Consider the following 12,752-nt stretch of genomic DNA (forward strand, 5'->3'; position numbering starts at 1 on the left):
AAAACTGAGCAAGGACCCTTATTCGAGGCTCTTGTCACCTCCCGGACATTAGCCTCTCTCATATTCAATTCTGCATCCACTCTCTTGCTGGACAAGAGAGAACTCCAGACTCAAAGTCTGCAACAGCTAGGGGGTTATCAATTTTATTAATTTTTTCAAAAAATCAGCTCCTGGTTTCACTGATCTGTTCTACTGTTTTGTTTTGTTTTGTTTTGTTTTTTAGTTTCTCTATCATTTATTTCTGGTCTAATATTTATTATGTCCCTTTATCTGCTGGCTTTAGGCTTCATTTGTTGTTGTTTTATTGCTGCTTTAGGTGTAAGTTTAGGTTGTTTGAGATTTTTCTTGCTTCTTGATGTAGGCTTGTATTGCTATATATTTCCTTCTTAGGACCACTTTTGCTGAGTTCCAAAGATTTTAGAGCATCATGTTTTCATTTTTCATTTGTTTCCATGTATTTTTAAATTTCTTCTTTGATTTCCTGGTTAACCCACTCATTGTTTAGTAGCATGCTGTTTAACCCTCATGTGTTTGTGGTCTTTCCAATTTTTTTCTTGTGGCTGACTTCAAGTTTCATAGTGTTGTGGTCATAAAACATACATGGTATGATAAAAGTCTTTTTGTACTTGTTGAGGTCTGTTTTTTGACCTAGTAAGTGGTCCATTCTGGAGAATGTCCCATGTGCATTTGAAAAAACTGTATTGTGCTGCTTTGGGATGAAATGTTCTGAATATATCTATTAAGTCCATCTGGTCCAGTGTATCATTCAAAGCCATTGTTTCCTTGTTGATTTTTTGCTTAATTTGTCCATTGGTGTAAGTGGGGTGTTAAAGTCCCCTACTATTATTGTATTTTTATCAATTAGTTCCTTTATATATGCTATTGTTTATATATTTGCATGCTTCAAGTTGGGGGCATAAATATTTATGATTGTTATATCTTTCTATGGGATAGTCACCTTTATTTTGATATAGTGCCCTTCTTCATTTCTTCTTACAAAGACTTGTTTAAAATCAAGTTTGTCTCATAGAAGTTTGGCTACTATGGCTTTCTTTTGATGTCCATTTGCATGATAAATATTTCTCATGTTCAATCTGCAGATGTCTTTAGGTCTAAAATGAATCTCTTATATGTAGCATGCAGATGTGTCTTCTTTTTTTATCCATTCTGACACCCTATGTCTTTTGATTGGAGTGTTTAGTCCACTTACATTCAGAGTGATTACTTATAGATCTGTACTCAATACCATTTTATTACTTGCTTTGTCATTGTGGAGATTTTCTTTGATCCTTTGTTGTCCTTGTCAATTTTGTTCTCTCCTTTCCACTCAAAGAGCCCCCTTTAATATTTCTTGCAGGGTTGGTTTAATGATCACGAACTCCTTTAGTTTTTGTTTGGGAAAGTCTTTATCTCTCCTCATATTCTGAATGATAGCCTTGCTGGATAGAGTATTCTTGGCTGCAGGTTTTTCCCATTCAGTACTTTGAACAAATCATGCCATTCTCTCTGGCCTGCCAAATTTCTGTTGAGAAATCTCCAGCTAGCCTTATGGGTCTTCACTTATAAGTTAGGGACTTCTTTTGTCTTGCTGCTTTTGGGATTTTTTTCTTTATCACTATGTTTTGCAAATTTAACTACAATATATCTTGCTGGCCTGCTTTTTTTTTTCATTTTTATGGGAGTTCTCCGTGCCTCCTGATTCTGGATGTCTCTTTCCTTCTCCAGATTAGGGAAGTGTTCAGCCATTATTTTCTCAAATAAATCTTCCCCCTTTCTCTCTCTTCTTCTGGGACCCCTATGATACAAATATTATTACATTTAATGGAGTCACTGAGTTCCCTAAGTCTATTCTTGTGATCATCACTCTTCTCTCTTTTGTTCAAATTCATTATTTTCCATAATTCTATCTTGTATATTACTCATTCATTCTTCTGCTTCTTCCATCCTTGTGGTAATTACAACCAGTTGTTTTTGAATCTCAGTTATCACATTTTTCATTTCTGATGGATTGTTTTTTAACTCTTTTATTTTGTGGTAAGGGTCTCCCTGATGTCTCCAATACTTTTCCAACCAGCAAGTATCTTTATGATTGTTGCTTTAAATTCTCCATCAGGCATATTAAATTATGTCTGTCTGTTTCAATTAGAACCCTGGCCGTGACCTCTTCTTGTTCTTTCTTTGAATATGAATTCTTGTCTTGGCATTCTGTCTAGGTCTCTGTCTTCTTCTTTGTGTTAGAAAAGTCTGGTAGTTTCTGCTCCTGAGTGTAAATGGCTGTATGAAGAGGTCATATAGCATCCAGAGTCTGGTGCTTTAGGGAGTGTCTTTGATGTGTGTTGTGTGATTCTGCTGCTGTGTTTTGGCTGCTCTATCCCTCAGGTCAGTTCCTGCAGAGGCTCTTCTTGCATGCAGTGGGGAGTGTTTGCACCTTAGCCAAAGTGTGGTGCATTTTAACTAGGTGTGCTCTGGTCTCCTTGTTAAAAGGGACCTGATGCTACTTGCACTAGAACTGAAGCCTTGAACAACTCTCTGGTTGGGAGACATGGTGTGGGCAGGGGTTTGTGCTGATCTTCTGGGGGAAGGGGCCTGCTGTGCTGATCCTAGGCACGCTTGCCTGAGAAAAGAAGTACCAGCAGCACAAAGTGTGACTTCGTGTAAGCAGGTTAGTCAGTTTGTGTTGGCACTGTGCTGTTTTCCTGAAGTTGGTTTATGCTGAGGGGCGAGGGAGGAAAATTGTGCCAGCCCGCTCCTTTGTCCCTGTAGAAGGGAGTCCATGCTTCCTGCTCTGAGAAAAGCACCCTCAGAGGAGCAAATAATTTTCCATTGTGTGTCCTATGTGTTTTTCAGATCACCGTTTTAACACTGTCTCTGAGTCATATGCCTGCTTGGAGCAGCACAGTATACTCTGGGATCTATCTCAGCCAAGCCTGCTGACTTTTAGAACTCCAAAATTTAGGGACCTGCTGTGGCAGGGGCCTGTGCTGGTCCTCTGGGAAAGGGTTTTGCCACACTGAAATGGATACAGTTTGACATGGAAGGGTAGGTGTACCAGAGCACGTGGGTGTGGGATTTGGAGCAAAAAGGCTAAACAGCTAATTTCCCGGTTAGCTACCCTCTGCAGGTATCTCTATGCCTATGCCGAGGGGCGGGAGAGGAAAATGGTGTCGTCTTTTGTCCTCAGAAAGGCAATGTCACCTCTCACAGATGTGCTCCAAGAAGAGCGAATAGTCTCTTCTCGTGTGCCTTACTTAGTAGTTCCTCATATCGAGCCATCTATCCCCAGGTTGTTTGCCTGCCTTCTCTCTAGGAGTCAGGCAGTGTCCTCAGGTTTCTATCCCAGTCAAGTCTGGGGACCTCTAAAATTCCAGTCTTTGAGCCCCATTGGTTGCAAAAACTCATGAAAATCAGCCCCTCTTGTTTTCCCGGCCAATGACTGTGCAGAAGTGATCTCCTTGTGCTTATCCCTGTGTGCTCCACTCTCTCTCACATTTCTCTGCAACCAGGGCTCTCTTCCTCCCACAGCACCTACAGTACGTTTCTCCCCCAAATTGCGTCTCTGCACTTCCTACCTTCCTTGATGTGGCCTCTTCTCTCCCTCTAGTTGTGGTTTGTTCTATCACTCCTCAGGTCAATTTCTTGGGTATTAAGAATGATTTGATAGTTATCTATCTGTGTTTGAGGGACAAGGCAAAGCTAGGGTCCTCCTAGTACACCACCATCTCAGCTCTACCCCAAATCCCAGTTCTACTACCTACTAGCAGAACAATACTGGGCAAGCCACCTACTTAATATATGTGGGTCTCAAGTGGCTCAGCAGAACAGGAGATAAAATATACACTTATCATGATTTCTATAATGACCAAAAGAAAATAATGGTGTAAATTTGTTGGTTATGTGCTATATTGTGTAAGGCAGTATTATTAACAACTAGTCTCTGAATCAAGCCTTAGCAATCATAGTAGGTCAAAACTGGATGATCTTTAGACACCATTTTATTCAATCCTCTAATTGTTCAGATGGGAAAATCAAGGCCAAGGGGGTAGAGGTGGAGGTGGAGGGTACAGGTGTGAGTGTAATGGCGTTGCCTATGTTCACACAATCCCCTGATGGTGGAACTCAGAATACTACCTGATTCTCTTTCTTCAAAGTTAGTCCTTCTCCTAGTGTACAATGGTACCTGTCACTTTGAGGACCACTAAGCTGAAAAATTTTACAGTGACTTTGAAGTCTTCATCATATTTAACATGTAAGTGTCTTTAGAGATTAGAAATCTGGGCCTCAAATAAAGCACTATAAATGGGAATCACTTTATTCAGACCACAAAATATTCATGATTAAAAACAAGGTGACCATACCCTGTTGTTATTTTACTGGTATTAATGCTCTGGAAATTATTACTATAGATATTAGAAACTAATAAGTTACCTGATCAAGCTGATCCTTTCAGCCAACTTCTCTGTGTGTTCTTGAGTGGGAGGGACATTTTCTACAAATGCAATTCCATACAGCAGAAAATTTTGCAGAAAGTTCTTTAATCCATCATTTGTTTCTAGGAAGCTCTGGAAATCTACAGATGGAACTTGGGCTTGCTGGTAGATTTCAGCATTCCATAAGATTCTAGGCTGGATGACCTTTTGTTTCTGCCCTTCATAGCTGTTTTTCACCAGCCAATCCAAATCATATTTAGTCACATGACCATCTGGCCCTTTTAAGGGAAAAATAAAAGACATTAAAATAATAGTTATAAGTACTGCCAATAATTTACTGGTTAAGAATGTTATTTTTAGCAACCAATTACCCAGTGCTATATTGTTTATGGAACAAAATTAAAACAAGTGCCTAGAATGTTCCTGAGAACAGAAATATTTGTAGGTTGAGTAGTATGAATTAATAAGTGAATGAATGAACAAATACATCTTACCAACTAGAATGGACTAAATGAATTAGGGTAGTTTGACCTAATGATATGACATCAATATAACAGGATAATGATTTCATAAGTGACTTTGCCCACTGTGCCAAAAAAAACCCCAAAAAGTAAAAAAAAAATCCCCCCCCCCCAAATGCTTTAGAAAATCTTCAGGATATGCAAAGGGTATAGCAAGGGGAGTAAAAGGCTTTGCTGGCATCTTATCTTTTCTCTTACTTCTTTTTACTTCTCTTTCTCTGTCTCTGTTTCTCTCTGTTTGGCTTCCCACCCCATGACAATAAAAGTATCATAAAGAATTTGTAAAGCATAAAACATATGAGAAAGATTTTAAAAATTACCTATATTTACCATTCTACCATGCAGATGAAACCACTGTTAACAGCCTGGCATCATTCCTTCCACTTTTTTCCCATGTACCCTGCCTTTGTAACTTAATATTTTAAGAGTGATTTTATCAATAAAAATTTAAATCTTTGGGGCACCTGGGTAGCTCAGTCAGTTGAGCATCCAGCTCTTGATTTTGGCTCAGGACATGATCTCATTCATGCTAATGGGATCGATCCCACGACAGACTCTGTGCTGGCAGTGTGCAGACTACTTGGGATTCTCTCTCTCTTCCCCTCCTTTGCTTGTGCTCTCTCTTTCTCACAAAATAAATGAATAAACATTTTAAAATTTTTAAATCTTCATCCTATGATTGTTTCATAAATTCATAGACTCTTAACTATAGAGAAGAAACTGATGGTTCCCAGAAGGGAGGTGGGTGGAGGGATGGGTGAAATAGGTCATGGGGATTAAGAGGGCACTTGTGATGAGCACCGGGTGTTTTATGGAAGTGCTGAATCACTAAATTCTACACCAGAAACTAATATTACACTTTTATGTGAACTAACTGGGATAAAAATAAAACTTAAAAAATGAAATCTTCATAAAAATTCTTATAATTTGCAGAATATGGACTACCAAGATTTACCTAACCAATTTTCTCTGGAGCATGTAGGGTTTTTTTCTTTCATTTCCTTATTATTTAATAGTGACATCCTTGTTTATAATTCTGATAATTTTCTTAAAATAGGAACACAGAAGGTGGAATTGTTAAATCTGAAGATCTAAACTTTTACGAGTCTTGATGCATTTAAGTTACTTTATTAGAAAGTCTACCAATTTCAGAGTGCCTGGGTGGCTTAGTCAGTTAAGCGTCCAACTCTTTATTTTGGCTCAGGTTATGATCCTACAGTTTGTGAGATTGAGCCCTGCATTGGGCCCTGCACTGACAGTGTGGTGCCTGCTTGTGATTCTCTCTCTCTCTGTCTCTCTCTGCTCCTGCCCTGCTCCTGCTCTTTCTTTCTCAAAATAAATATTTAAAAAATGTTCCCATAGTATTTTTAAAAAGTATACCAATTTCCATTCTCTACAGCAATATATATGTACCTATCAAAATAGAGTATGCTTATTTTTTAAAGATAGTTTTTCCAATTTGGTAGGTAAAGCTCTTATTGTAATAATTTTAATTTATTCATTTACTAATAAGGCTAATAAGAACATTTGTTAGACATTTATATTTGTTAGACATACATCTTTTATTTTTATTTTTAAATTATTATTACTTTATTTCAAGTTTTTATTTAAATTCCAGTTAATTAACATATAATGTAATATTGGTTTCAGGAGTAGAATTTAGTGATCCATCACTTACATACAACACCCAGTGCTCATTGCAGTAAGTGCTCTCCTTAATGTCCATTACCCATTTAACCTATCCCCCCATCCACCTCCCCTCCAGCAACCCTCAGTTTGTTGTCTATAGTTAACAATCTAGCTCTTGGTTTGTTTTTCTCTCTCTTTTTCCCTTTGCTTATTTATTTTGTTTCTTAATTTTCACATATGAGTGAAATCATATGGTATTTGTCTTTCTCTGTCTACTTATTTCATATAGCATAATACTCTCTAGCTCCATCTGTATCATTGCAAATGGCAAGATTTCATTCTTTCTGATGGCTGAGTAATATTCCAGTATGTGTGTGTGTGTGTGTGTGTGTGTGTGTGTGTGTGTGTGTATACACATCTTCTTTGTCCATTCATCAGTCAATGGGCATTTGAGGTCTTTCTATAATTTGGTTATTGTTGATAGTGCTGCTGTAAACACTGGGATGCATGTGTCCCTTCAAGTCAGTATTTTTGTGTCCTTTGGGTAAATTCCTAAGTGCAAATGCTGGGTCATAGGATAGTTCTATTTTTAAGTTTTTTGAGGAACCTCCATACTGTTTTCCAGAGTGGCTGCACCAGTTTGCATTCCCACCAACAGTGTAAGAAGGTTCCTCTTTCTCCACATCCTCGCCAGTACCTGTTGTTTCTTGTGTTGTTGATTTTAGCCATTCTGACAGGTGTGAGGTGGTATCTCATTGTAGTCTTGATTTGCATCTCCCCGATGATGAGTGATGTTCAGCATCTTTTCATGTGTCTGTTAGCCATCTGTATAGACATATTTTTTAAATGCAAGGGTTACCAAACTATGGCCCACAGGCCAAATCTGCCTGGCAGTTGTCTTTATCACACCTGTTTTGGAACACATGATACTCACTTGGTTACATATTGAGTATGTCTGCTTTCACCCTACTACTGAAGAATTGAATAGCTGAACAGTTGTGACAGAGACTGTACAGCTAGCAAAACCTAAAAGTTTTTACTATCTGGCCTTTTACAGAATATTTGCTGACTCATGCTTTAACGATCTGCCCGTTCACTTCTTTCTCACATTTTTCTATTGAAATACTAGTGCTTTTCTTTACAAACTGGCAATAAAATACCTTATACATTAATAGGTTTTCAGTCTCTGTAATGCATGTTGCAAATGTTTTGCATAGAAATAAACCTTTCTATGGCATGGGTTTTTTTTTTTTACTATAGAGAAATCAGTAGTCAAAAGTATTGATTGTAAATATTGTTTCCTCCAAAGCTTTTTTCTTTTCACTTTTTATTTTGAAATAATTATAGATTCACAGGAAGTTGCAAAGAAATGCTTTTATTCAGTAAATAAATTCAGTAGTTGCAGGATATAAAATTAATATACAGAAATCTATTGTGTATCTATATATTAATGATAAAGTAGCAGAAAGAAAAGTTAAGAAAACAATCCCATTTACAATTGAACTGAAAAGAATGAAATACTTAGGAATCAATTTATCCAATGAGATGAAAGGCCTATACTGTGAAAAGTATGAGACATGAATGAAAGAAATTGAACAACAACAAAAAGCAGAAAGTAATCCAATACTCATGGATTGAAGAATTAATATTGTTAAAATGTCGATACTACCCAAACCAATCTACAGATTCAATGTAATCCCTATCAAAATACCAACAGTATTTTTCACAGAACTAGAACAAATAATCCTAAAGTTTGTATGAAACCACAAAAGACCCTGAATAGCCAAAGTAATCCTGAGAAAGAAGAGCAAAACTGGAGGTATCACAACCCCAGATTTCAAGATATACTACAAAGTTGTAATAATCAAAACAGTGTGGTACTGGCACAAAATAGACATTTAGATCAATGGAACAGAATAGAGAGCCCAGAAATAAGCTCATGAATATATGGTTAATTAATCTTCAACAAAGGAGGCAAGAATATGCAATGGGAAAAAGACAGTTTCTTCAACAAATGATGTTGGGAAAATTGGAGAGCAACGTGCAAAAAAATGAAACTGGACCACTTTCTTACACCACACACACACACACACACACACACACACACCAAACTCAGGATGGATTAAAGACCTAAATGTAAGACCTGAAACCATAAAAATCCTAGAAGAGAACAAAGGGAGTAACTTCTTTGTCATCGGCCATAGCAACCTTCTTCTAGATATGTCTCCCAAGGCAAAGGAAATAAAAGCAAAAGTAAACTATTGGGACTACATAAAAATAAAAAGCTTCTGCACAGCAAAGGAAACCATCATCAAAACAAAAAGGCAATCTGGTGAATAGAAGATATTTGCAAATGATATGTCCTATAAGGGGTTAATATCCAAAATATATTAAGAACTAACAAAATTCAACATCAAAAAGCAAATAATCTGATTAAAAACAGAGAACCTGAATAAACATTTTTCCAAGAAGACATCCAGATGGTCAAAAGACACATAAAAAGATGCTCAAAACCTCTCATCATCAAGGAAATGCAAATGAAAACCACAGTGAGATATCACCTACACATGTCAGAATGGCTAGCATCAAAAAGATAAGAAATAACAAGTGTTGTCGAAGATGTGGAGAAAAGGGATCACTTATGCAGTGTTGGCAGGAATGTAAATTGATGCAGCCACTGTGGAAAACAGCTTTGTGGTTCCTCAAAAAATTAAAAATAGAAATACCATCCCACCTAATAATTCCACTGTTGGGTATTTACTCAAAGAAAACACTAATTTGAAAAGATACATGCACCCCTATATTTGTTGCAGCATTATTTACAATAGCCAAGATAGGGAGGCAGCCCAAGTGACCACTGATAGATGAATGGATAAAGAAGATGAGATATATAGACACACAATAGAATGTTATTCAGCCATAAAAAATGAGATCTTGCCATTTGCAACAACATGGATGGACCCAGAAGGTATTTGTTAAGTGGAATAAGTCAGACAGAAAAAGACAAATACCATATAATTTCACTTATATGTGGAATCTAAAAAACAAAACAAACGAACAAAAAACCAGTTTCTCAAATACAAGATAGCAAATACAAACTGGTGGCTGCCAAGGGGGAGGAGGAGGGGCAAAGTAGGTGAAGGGGATTAAGAGGTACAAACTTCAGTTATAAAGTCAACAAGCCACAGAGATGAAAGGTATGGCGTAGGGAATATACAGTCAATAATACGGTAATAACGTTGTATGGTCTTGGATGGTGATTACATGTATGGTGAGCACTGAGTAATGTACAGAATTGTCAAATCAATGTTATACACCTGAAACTAAGAAGATATTTTATGTTAATTATACGTCAATAAAAAAATAGAATTCTCGGGGCACCTGGGTGGTGCAGTCGGTTAAGCGTCCGACTTCAGCCAGGTCACGATCTCGCAGTCCGGGAGTTCGAGCCCCGCGGCAGGCTCTGGGCTGATGGCTCAGAGCCTGGAGCCTGTTTCCGATTCTGTGTCTCCCTCTCTCTCTGCCCCTCCCCCGTTCATGCTCTGTCTCTCTCTGTCCCAAAAATAAAGAAACGTTGAAAAAAAATTTTTTTAAAAATATATAATTCTCTGTTTGGGAATGAGGCAAACCAGGTTTTGCAAAATAATTGTTCCTTAGAAGAATACTCCAATGAAGGCAAAGTCTGTTGTCTACTCACAAGTGAAAAAGAGTGTGGTCTCATCCAGACGAATGGTCTTTGGCTTGATGCATAAATCTACACTGGCAGTGTCCAGGCTGCGCTGGTGGGTCTTGGAGTTGTAGCAAGATGCTGAGCGGCAGTGGTCTCGAAGCCACACATAATCAAAGCGCATCACGGTGTTTGCATACTGCAGTTCTAGGGGAAAGCATTATTTCAGATTATTTAATGTATTATTTTACAAAAAGAGATAATTATTTATTGAGGAAAACTTAAAAACAATCAATAGTCAGAAAACTTCCTTCAAAAAGTTTTCTACCAAGAAACAAGCAAGAGCAATGAGAGGAACACGAGCCTCTCAGATAGAAAACATCCTATACAATCTCTAGAATTAAAACAGTGACGTTGGGATAGGCAGAGCAGATAAAACAACACATGCATATAAAATGTCCAAAAATACACCTAAATATAGGAACTTGGTATCTAATAAACTGATAGTTATACACTGGGGAAATAATGACTTTTAAAATAAATGGCGTTTGGACAACTAGGTAGCCATTTGGAAAAAAAGACAATATTGGGTCCATAACCATATTGTCACCAGTCTCCAAGATAAACTCAAAACATATCAGAGTTCTAAATTTGGAAAAGGAGGAGAGGAGAGAAGATGGTGGCATAGGAGGACGCTGGGCCCACCTCGTCCTGCTGATCCCTTAGATTCCACCCACATCTGCCTAAATAACCCAGAAAACTGCTGGAAGACTAGCAGAACGGACTCTATGGAGCCAAGCGTAGATGAGAGGCCCACGGAAGAGGGTAGGAAGGGTGGAGAGGCGGTGTGTGCTACAGGGACTGGCGGGAGGGAGCCAGAGGTGGAGGGGCAGCCCCCCCCCGCCCCGGCAAGGCAGAGCCCCCAAGTCTGGCTTGCAAAAGCAGAGGGACCAGAATCTGTGAGTTCTGACAGCCAGCGGGACTTAACATGTGGAATGTTAAAAGTCAGCAGCTCTGCTCGGAGAGCGGGAGAGCGAGAGGACACGGGGAGGAAGAGTTGTTGAGCCCCGGAAGACAGAGCTCAGCTCAGCAGGGAACAAAGGTGCTGGCAAGCGCTATATCCCTCTCCCATCCCCCAGCCAAAATTCCAAAGGGAACCAGTTCCTGTCACCAAACTTGCTGGCACCGTGCAAACACCCAACGCTGTGCTTCTGTGGACCCATCCCTCTGACAGGTCTGCCTCCCTCCCGGTGCTGCAGGGCCTCTTCCACAGGGGACCACCTATAGCAAAGCAAGCTAAGCCTGCCCCTCCTGCCCCCGTGCACTTTGTGGATCCACCCCGGCTAATACGCCAGATCCCATCAAAGCAGCACCACAAGCCTGGCCGTGTGCAAATAGCCCAGACAGGGGCCACACCACTCCACAGTGAGTCCTGCCCCTGGGAGAGGGGAAGATAAGGCACACACCAGTCTGACTTTGGCCCCAGCGGTGGGCTGGGGCCAGACATTGGGTCTGACTACGGCCCTGCCCACCAACACAAGTTTCTCAGGACAGCACAGGGGAGGTGACCTGCAGTTTGGAGCCACCCCAGGGACTACCCAAAATGACAAATGGAAGAATTCTCCTCAAAAGAAACTAGAGGAAGTAGCCACAGCTAACTAATTGATCAAAAACGATTTAAGCAATACAATGGAACAAGAATTTAGAATAATAGTCATAAAATTAATCGCTGGGCTTGAAAAAAGCATAGAGGACAGCAGAGAATCTATTGCTACAGAGATCAAGGGACTAAGGAATAGTCATGAGGAGCTAAAAATTGCTATAAATGAGGTGCAAAATTAAATGGAGGCGACCACAGCATGGATTGAAGAGGCAGAGAGAATAGGTAAATTAGAAGATAAAATTATGGAAAAAGAGGAAGCTGACAAAAAGAGAGATAAAAAAAAATTCAGGAGTATGAGGGGAGATTCCGAGAAATAAGTGATGCAATCAAGCAGAACAATATCCGTATAATAGGAATTCCAGAAGAGGAAGAGAGAGAGAAAGGGGCTGAAGATGTACTTGAACAAATCATAGCTGAGAACTTCCTTGATCTGGGGAAGGAAAAGGCATTGAAATCCAATAGGCACAGAGAACTCCCTTGAGGCATAGCTTGAATTGATCTTCTGCATGACATATCATAGTGAAACTGGCAAAATACAAGGATAAAGAGAAAATTCTGAAAGCAGCTAGGGATAAACAGGCTCTAACCTACAAAGGGAGACCCATAAGACTAGTGGCAGACCTATCTACTGAAACTTGGCAGGCCAGAAAGGAATGGTAGGAGATCTTCAATGTGATGATGAACAGAAAAAACATGCAGCTGAGAGTCCTTTATCCAGCAAGTCTGTCATTCAGAATAGAAGGAGAGATAAAGGTCTTCCCAAACAAACAAAAACTGAAGGAATTCATCACCACCAAACCAGCCCTACAAGAGATCCTAAGGGGGATTCTGTGAGTAAAATGATG

General features: G+C 39.2%; 1 protein-coding gene across 5 annotated transcripts in view; it reads right to left on the minus strand.

Moving 5' to 3' along the window:
• Window positions 1-12,752, minus strand: part of TMLHE (trimethyllysine hydroxylase, epsilon) — a 74,875-nt gene that overhangs the window by 27,640 nt on the left and 34,483 nt on the right. For all 5 annotated transcript variants that reach the window (XM_047847439.1, XM_047847434.1, XM_047847436.1 and 2 more), the window contains 2 exons: window positions 10,275-10,451; window positions 4,426-4,705 (listed from right to left, as the gene is read on the minus strand). In XM_047847439.1, coding sequence (XP_047703395.1) covers window positions 4,426-4,705; window positions 10,275-10,451 — 457 coding nt within the window. The remainder of the gene's footprint in view (window positions 1-4,425; window positions 4,706-10,274; window positions 10,452-12,752) is intronic.

Source organism: Prionailurus viverrinus, unplaced genomic scaffold (genome assembly GCF_022837055.1).
Source record: "Prionailurus viverrinus isolate Anna unplaced genomic scaffold, UM_Priviv_1.0 scaffold_49, whole genome shotgun sequence".
Classification (NCBI taxonomy): domain Eukaryota; kingdom Metazoa; phylum Chordata; class Mammalia; order Carnivora; family Felidae; genus Prionailurus; species Prionailurus viverrinus.